We start from the raw sequence: 9,086 nt of genomic DNA, 5'->3' as shown, positions 1-9,086 counted from the left end.
TGACCACGCTGCCTCCGTACGAAAGTGACTTCAAGAAATAAATCTGACTTCTCTGGACGTACTTGACAGTGAAGTTCCAAAAGACACAATGTGGTGTTTCTCGTTCATCTGATTCCTTAAAATTAAGAGAAAGAGAACATTTGTCGCGTCCTCCATAAAACGTTTTTGAACTTTACCCCTTTCATTCCCATGATGGAAACATTCATTCTCCTAACTAGTACAATGGATCTCTTTGTTGGGTAGTCATGAGAATTTGGTTTGAATCAAAGGTTTGAATTCCCGTCGTTTCGTATTTTGCACCCGTCAATCAAATTTCCCGCTTCAGTTATTTTACCGGACCGCAAAAAGACAATCCGAGAAGGTGGATTGAAATTAGCCAATCCCAACGCTGATTGTGACATATTAACCCGTTCGCTTACTGTGATTGACGGCAGTAAAAACGAAACCGTTGATTAAAGTGTTATCTTCAGAGTCTTCATCTCTATGAAAGGCGCAGTTGTGTATTAAACTTTGCTAACAAAACGTGTTTCCCAAGAAGTTAGCATTAGTCTATGTCACGTGGCCACACCTTGTTGAAACTGAATGATATTGTGGCATTTTCTTGAAGAATGCTGTCTGGTGGTGGATAAACTGTTGCGGCAATTATTCGACTTCTTACGTTGAGCTTTGGAATTTTTTTTCTGTGAAGAGAAGAGACGAAAACTGCAAATGAAACGCCTGGCTTTATTTTTGTAACAACTTGTCTTGTTGGTCTCAAATTATCAAGGAACAAAGTGACACTGTCTTGACCGACTCAATCACTCACTCTTCTTTGAATCCCATGTTCTTTATCGTTTTAAAACGAAATAAGTTTGAAGCAGATTTTACTTGTTGATTGAAATGAAAGGGAAAAGTTTGTTTCCGAGGTATACTGTGAGTGGTCGCCTTGATCTACAGACCAATCGAGACCAAGGCTGGAATGGCGACCACCTTGGCGGCCATACTGAATGAGATCAAAAGCTATTGACTACAAAAAACTTTAAAAGAAATAAATACGTAAGTAAGTAAAATAAAGCGAAGCATACCCATATTTTTTTTCTTTGCACAACTTCTTTTTTCCATTGTATCTTAATAGGATGCATATGGTGACTAGGATAAAGGCTTTATTTACGAGGGCAGGAGCCCATCTGGAGCGTGCAACTTCCATACAGCGTCTGTGAAACGGAGTTTTCACAAGTAGGTTTATTTTTAGACTAGTCCTTCCCGCGAATTAGGTCAAAAGACAAAGGCAGTTCCGGTTCGGTGACCCTATGACGTCAGCTTAATTTCTTGTAATTGGTCATCGGGCTCCTGTGGGAGTCTCATTAGCGGGAAATTCAATCTAAAAGTAACCTTACTTGTGAAAACGCCGTTGCACGAAAATAGGTAAGTTGCACGTTCCGGGTGATGGGCTCCTGACGAGGGTTAAAATCGATTATCCGTTGAGGGACTTAACATCATCATAGCTTTTTGATTTTTCCTTCTTACCGTTAGTTGGTCCCATTTTTGTGTTTCAAAAAGCAACCTTGAACTTACTTCATATTTGGCTTGTAGAATAACCTTAGCGGCACGGTTGGATTGGCCCAAGCATACTTGGGCGAACTGTTTAGAGATAGGAGCACAGACAACGACTTGCGTAATTCTTTCCTTAAATTGACATTGCTCAAGGCACGTACTAATCATTTGATGCGTAGCTTTAGCTACAGCGGCGACCTATTGCGTAGTTCAAGAAGGAAATCAATCGCTCACTTGAATCGTCGGATTCTCACTCGGCAATCTTTTAAAACAGTGTAATTATATTATATTATATTGTATTATATTATATTATATTATTGTACCCAATTAGAATACTATTGTAATTACTGAAGCTTTTCACCGAGTTTAAATAAAGAACCAGAACCAGAAAAATGCGAAAAAAAAATTGAAAAAGGGAAAGAACAACAATGATTCAAAAGCACACTGAATGTTAAAATGCTCCTCGGATTTTTTGCTCTGATAACATCATTTTGTATTCTTTTTGAAAACCTTGGTTCGTGGACTTCATAGAAACTGAATGCACAGATACTGGAGCAAAAAGTCCTTTGCCATTCTGAGTCGAATCGTGGCGGGTGGACTCGGTCTGGTCAACTAGTGCGTACCCGTCGACCCGAGTCGAGCTGACTCGACCCATCTGTCCAAAGGTCGGTCCGTGTTACGGGAAATCGGTTTGCATGGGACTTAAAAAAATCAGCAAGAACGGCGAATAGGGAGCGTAGAAAATGTCGGCAGATTGACTCAGTCCGATCGACTCGAGTCAGGTTGTCGATCCGAGTCGATCCGACACCACCAGTCTCCGTTTACGGCGGTTTGCGAGAGATTAGAACATTAATAATATACATGAAAAAACTACTCGATTCTGATTGCCTGAGAGCGGTGCAGTTCAAGTGAAACAAAGTGCAAAAAGTGTAATACCAGTGAAATTCTGGATTATGATTGGCTAATAAACAATAGGGTTTGGTAAGAACCAATCAAATCTTTTGTTTTCAAATCAAGCGTGCGCCCTGGATGTCGCCTTTGAAAAAATTTACTCGTGCTTATTTATTCCAAATTGCACTCAAAATCATGTGATTACCTATACATAATGGTAATAGGACTGATTAGAGTCCAATTTGGACTGTAATCATACGAGTGATTAACAAAATCGGACAACCGCGTAGCGGGAGTTCGATTTGTTTAATCACGAGTATGATTTCAGACCAATTGGACGACACGAAGTTCTGTTACCAATTAATTATAACCATTACAATTTTCGAGAAAACAAAATTAATGCATTCCTTTTTCACTGTTAATGTTACAAATTCGTTCATTTTGGAAAATCCCCAGTTTGGTAGGTTGTTGCTATGGTTATTGTGATCAATTTTGTGATTGGTGGCTTAAGCTGAGTGCACTTTATATGATTGGCTGATATGACTGTTCAATTTCATGTGTCTCATTTCAGGTATCCGATTACAGCCAACTGCCTGATTTCGCTGACCGATTTCAACCCTACACAATAATTAGTGAAAAATAGTTTATGTACCAATCGAATTTGAGAAAATTGTAATGGTTATGATTAAAATAAAAACGGGATAAGGGATGGTAGAAAAAGTGAATGGATCGACGCAGCCCGATCGAATAGAGACGGGTTGTCGGTCGACTCAATCCATTTGTCAAAGAAGAAAAAAGTAAGAATTTTTTTTATGGCTGTTATTTACCCGTAGAGCATGTGATTGATTCTATACTTGGGGTTGTTATTTTATCTGGAAACAGAAAAAAAAACAAAAAAAAAAAAAAAAAGCTGTCTACTACTACGGAGGGGTTGGCGCAGTGGTAAGATCTCTGCCTTCCAACCCTAAGGTCCCGGGTTCCATTCCCGGTTCTGCCGAGAGTGGAACATTTGGCGACCTTCTTTCCCGCTAAAGTTCACTCAGCTTTCCATCCTTCCGAGGTCGGTAAAATGAGTACCAGCATGCATGGACTGCTTAGAAGCGGCTGCAATTTGCGTCTGTATATGTTTCCGGTCCGCTGGAGGTAAATTGATCATTGTAGAGCGCCTTTGAGACGTTAGTGAAAGGGCGCTATTAAATGCACCACTTTACTTTTACTTTTTACTTCTTCTGCAAAAAACCTAGGATATCGACGAACCGACTCAAATTGGGTGCATTGGACATGGATGATTATTTTTACCAGAAAATCGTGGTCCTTGTGCTGTGCACTTGGGCCATAAATCAAACTTAAAACACGCGGACATTTACAGCCTTAGAACACGAAACAATAAGATGTATTTGGAAGTCCTCTTTGTATACGCTGGCGTTATACTTGTCGCAGAAGTAAACTTACCCGTCTAACCCAGTCTGCTCCGTATCTGGGACCAACTCACTGATGTTATCATAGACAGTGAAAACAACAACGCCGCCTTGCGAATAAAAAAAGATGAGAAAAGAATGAAACGACCAACATAAGAATATGAATATTTATTATATGACTAGCTCCGTGAGCGGGCAAGATGTACCAAATCCCACGCTGCGACTGGCGGTACCCGCGGGATTTCTCTTGGTTCCATAAGATCAACGATAAGTTTTTTGGTGTTTTATCCCATATTATAAATCCTTTATTGACCAAGCTTGTTCGGTCAAGATGGCTATATTGGTCTCGTTTTTTTTTCGTGTTTATGGACCTCGACGTCGTGCGAACAAAAAAAACGATGGCCTATGTCCAGCCATCTTGGTCAATAACCCATATATCTTGCATTTGTAAATATACGTCTTCGCGTTTTAAAACTAAAGGAAGATGATTTGTCAGCAAGTGTAGAACTTTCTTTTATTCACAAGGGAGTAATTTTTGTTGGTACTCGGTGATTTCAGCATCTTCATAAAATTCAACGTAGCTAATGAACAAAGATGAAGAGAATGGGTTAAATCCAGAAATTCCAATCAGGCTTGTGATCGGTGAGTGAGGAAGACATACTTACATGTAGTTTTGATAGTGATCTAGCAGACTTACACACGTCGATGCGATTTCTTTGTTTTGCTAGGCGCAATTAATGGTACTTTATAACACAAATTATGTACCTCGGTACGTTATTTGCATTCTTGCTAGGTGCATTTGAAACGCCAGGTAAAAGTCCTTTCTTAGCTTGAAATCTTTCATCAAGAAAATGGTTGGCGTACTGATGAGAGCATGGTTGTCGCGAGGGTGAGAGCAGTGATACCGCAGTGGACGGCGCAGTATTGGCAGTTGGGTCGAGGCAAAGGGGAGAGTATGTGCCTACCCCCAGTGTGGCTCGTATTTAAATACTGGATTTTGCCATTTGTGAGCTCAAGCTAAAAACAGATCTATCCTAACTTGAAAACTATACTGGCACTTTTCCGTAGTAAAATCCTCCTTGCCCTCCTCCCTTGTAGTGATAAGGAAAAAATAGCCCCAAAGGCCAAAAATGATAAAATTGAAAGCGAGAGCAAGAATTTTCTTTTACCGTTTCGTTTCAGAACGCCCGAAGGTAACGTGATACTCGTCCAATCTCCCTCAGGTGAAAAGTATGTTGTCTCTTTCACTGAAAAAACGAGGGCATCTTTGTTGCTCGTCGCTACCTTTTGGATCTTTATTGCTTTAAAAAAATCATAGAAAATCTTTATTGATTGAGGGTACCTTTGTCAAGTTCATATTGGCGCTAAGTTTTACAACAATACTTTTTTATGGCACTCTTCGGCGTATGATATTTGCAGTGATTTAATTGATGGGGATCACGCATGGGTGAACTGTCAATATACAATTTTTTTTTTTTTCAAAACAATTAAAATGATTTCTTGGCTCTAAGGAATAAATAGGAATTTGAATGAGTTGCTTTTCTCGAGGCTTTGAAGTTAAACATTATCCACTATGATCGAAAGGTGGTTGGGATCGGGCAGTCTGATGCAGCTAGGAGATTGGGCGAAACGACTTTTTTCCACTTGGGAATTAACTTGGTAGTTACAGTACAACGCGCCTTACCGTGGCCACCCAACAAACTTTCACATTTGACAATTTACGCGTAAACACGTCAACTCAACAACCCATGTTCAACTTACAACTGTGCGAACTTTGCAAGGAGGCGTGACTGTCAATCAAATTCACACATCCTGATTGGCGGACAGTTTCCAAAAAACTGTACACTGTAAGTGTACTTTCACTTAAAACAAAAGCATTTGAACCATCATATTTCAAAAGCTTCTAAAAGGGAATGGTTTACCGTAAAATAAACAAAAAGCATTAAGGATTATTTGTTCTCAATTTGTGACATTCAAATGTCTAGTCAGATTCCCCTGAAAGATTTTGCAGTTGCCTCAGGGCCTGCTTTTTCTCTTAGCTCTGCGCAATTTCAAAAAAGCTCTGTGTATTCAACATTTTGTTCAACAATAACATGCATGGCCTCGAAATAGTTGTCACTTGTCTACATTTACGCACCATAGGTTTCTTCAGAGATGATGTCACTTTCGTTTTCCTTTAAATGAATCCTGGCGTACTTGATGGCGAATGTTTCCAATGCTTGGCTCGCTAGAAATATATTTACATTCCTTCTTTCATGCCGATCGAGATCTCGAAGTTCTTTTAAAAATTTTGATACAGCCTTAGCACCAACCTGCAGATATCAAGACACCAAGTTATGTGTTGAATGTACAGTTATCTGTTAACAAACATTTTTTTTTTGTTATACATATAGGGCAACCACTGGAACAGAAGAAAAAAAATTGTTCTTACCCTCAAAGAGCCTTTCTTTGTAACATTAAGAGACTTTATGGTCTCGAAAAAGCAATAGAACTGCACAAAAAAATATACATATATAAAAATAAATTAAAATAGCTATGTAAGAAAATGAGTCAAAGTGACCTAGAGAAATGCATACGATCAACTTCGTTCCCAGGGTCCGGCACTGTTGTTCGACAAATTAAAGAGACCATGGGAACGAGGTTGGCATACAATACGCAAGACAACCAATATCTTTCTAAGAAGGTTATAAACAGTTTCCAAATTAGGCTATGTTAATCCAGTGACCTCAGATTTCCCTTTGCACGTGTCAATACTGGGGTGGTACCCCGTGGAGGGGAGGGAGAGGATGGCAGTTGTCACCCTTTGAAGAAATGAAACAAAATTAATGTTCGGATGAGCTTTTATTGCTATTTTCATAATTCTGTGGAATTCATCTTCAAGCGTCAACGGCCGAACTGTGTTTTGGCTTCCATCAATCATACTTCCGACCCCAACCAGAGGACGAAATTAGTTAATGGGTGACATAACCCACCAATCAGCATCTTTGGTTCCCAAGGTACATTCGTACATTCCAACTCTACGCCGATGGAATGCGATGGAATCTGTACGAATCTTTTTACTGAAGAATTTCTATAAACATATCATAATGGTGTTCGAACTGTGAACCAAACAAAAACTCCTATTCACTTTCCGGAGGCGGAGTCGATCTTCCCGGCGATGTTCGGAAGTTTGATTGATGGAAGCCAAGACGCAGTTTGGCGCTTGGCGCTTGAACGTAAGATCCCGCAGAATTATGGAAATCGCAGCAAAGTCAAGACAAGTACGCACCTTTTCTACAGTTACAACCTATCTTTATTCGCAAATTCCCCAGGTGTTCAAGGATGAAACCCGGGCAACATCTACATATCTAAAACAACAGGGGCCGCGGAGGCCGCGGAGTACGTTAAGGAAGGGGGTGGGGTGCAAGGTTTCGGTGCGGATCACGGGACGTGTGAGGGGAGGGGGAGAGGTTTAGGAGAAGACAAAACCATTAAAAAAAAAAAAAAAACTGGGTGTGTGTGGGGCGAGGGGGGGCAGGGGCTATAATCCCCAAGCCCCTCCCTCTCCGCGGTCCTTGTGTAACAATTCATGGGGCAAGTGGTTTCAGCTTAAATACTGTATTGTACCCTTTCGCTAGTGTCCTGATCTTGCTTGGGCTGATCAGTGCAATTATGTCCATTGTTGGTGCTTCTTCCTTCAGTTCCAGTCCCTGATGTTCTCTGCGATGTAGAATTTGATGCTGTAAACGACAGAGCTGTATCAATATTCCTACTGTTCAATGGTGTTGTAAATCCATTAATATTGCTTGTGCCTATTCCTTCAGTTCCAGTCACTGATGTTTTCAACGATTTAGCTTTTGTGTCGTTCGAGACTAACGCTAAATGATTTAATCACTGTAATATGAAGATTCTAAACTTATAATGGCTTACGTCTCAGTAACCACGGGGTAACTATACATTTGATATTTAAGACCTTGTTTCGGCTTCGTAATTATCACTTATAATGAAGTCCATATTTCTTAGATTTCGAACGCATTCCTCGTCACGTATGCTACTGAATAAAATGGAACTGTGATAAGCCTTTGTTTGAAACCGGTGGTGTTAAAGGACCTTGAACAACGAAACAGCTTTTGTGGTTACAACCGACAGTGATTAATCCTTCAGCTCCAGTCATTGATTCCAACGATGTTTCTGTTGATCCTATTAACATCGATGTCGGTGCGATCCTAGTTCTGGTTTCTTTGGTTTCTTTATTTTCTGATGACGTCATTATATCTAAAAATATGTCATCACAAAACTGAATAATTTTCATTAAACGGCGCGGCGTGATTTTGGGTGGGGCTTTTTTTCAAGGGATGGGCTGCTTCCACGCGAGTAATTTAATTCAGAGACAACATTAGAAACAAAACAAACTTCCTTTTTCGTAGAACGTCTACACTGTTTGGACGACCAAGATAAATAAAACGAATGGTTGACTTCAATGCAGTTGTGCGTTGTATTCAGGTATTCAGAATATTATGATAGCTCGTTGTTTCGATGAGATGATTGTGGCAAGTTTTTTAGAGCGACGGTTGAAGGGAAAATGTTGAAGTTAAAAAAATTAACGCCGGGTTTATTATCTTCACAGACGACTTGCCCCACGATTGCTAAAATTGAAAGAGATGGAAGACGAATATCAAACAGATATCTTTTAATTTTTTTTCCTGTTGAGCTTATTTCTGGAAATCTGGACTTTAATGGAAAAGAGTATGAAGGTCTAATTTGTCTGCTGCTCGTTTCTTCTTAATGTAAATCCTTTAAATAATCTTCTTTTCCCGAAGTCTTGTGTTAACCCTTGTTATGCCTGAACTCAAGATATACACAAATGCGCTTACGCTACCAACAACAACGTGCTCTGTATTAAAATTTTAAACTGGTCCTAATCCATTGCATGTGAAAATCACTTTTTGTGCGACCCTGTTGAACCGTTCAGGCAGCTGCCCATTCCACAAAAGTTTATGAAAGTTCATCTTGGGTTTTGTTCGAGTCCAGGACAGTCTTTTTTTCTTTTTTTTTTTTTTTTTTTTTTTTATTGTTTCCCAGTATTAATGAAAACTGTATTTCTGGACTAGCTTTACTAAGTTCTAAGCTCTAAGGAGGATAATATACACTTGTCCCGGTCTATCAACTCTTCTTGCAGCAAGTGATACACTCCTCAGCTCTCCACACACGAGATTAGTCTTTAGTCTTAAAGGTGTTTGATGCAGGCAAGAGAGGATGAGTGGA

General features: G+C 39.8%; 1 protein-coding gene across 1 annotated transcript in view; it reads right to left on the bottom strand.

Annotated features, from left to right (window-relative positions):
• LOC138059643 (adhesion G-protein coupled receptor D1-like) overlaps positions 1–822 on the bottom strand; it is a 23,689-nt gene extending 22,867 nt beyond the window's left edge. Inside the window, exons 1-3 of the mRNA XM_068905257.1 lie at positions 806–822; positions 569–680; positions 63–115 (exon numbers count right to left, since the gene is read on the bottom strand). Of these exons, the coding sequence (XP_068761358.1) occupies positions 63–115; positions 569–680; positions 806–822 (182 nt within the window). The remainder of the gene's footprint in view (positions 1–62; positions 116–568; positions 681–805) is intronic.
• Between the last annotated feature and the right edge of the window lie 8,264 nt (positions 823–9,086).

The sequence above is a fragment of the Montipora capricornis genome, chromosome 8 (assembly GCF_036669925.1).
Source record: "Montipora capricornis isolate CH-2021 chromosome 8, ASM3666992v2, whole genome shotgun sequence".
Classification (NCBI taxonomy): Eukaryota; Metazoa; Cnidaria; class Anthozoa; order Scleractinia; family Acroporidae; genus Montipora; species Montipora capricornis.
Note: the sequence above shows the minus strand (reverse complement) of the source record. Positions and strands in the feature narration are given on the sequence as shown.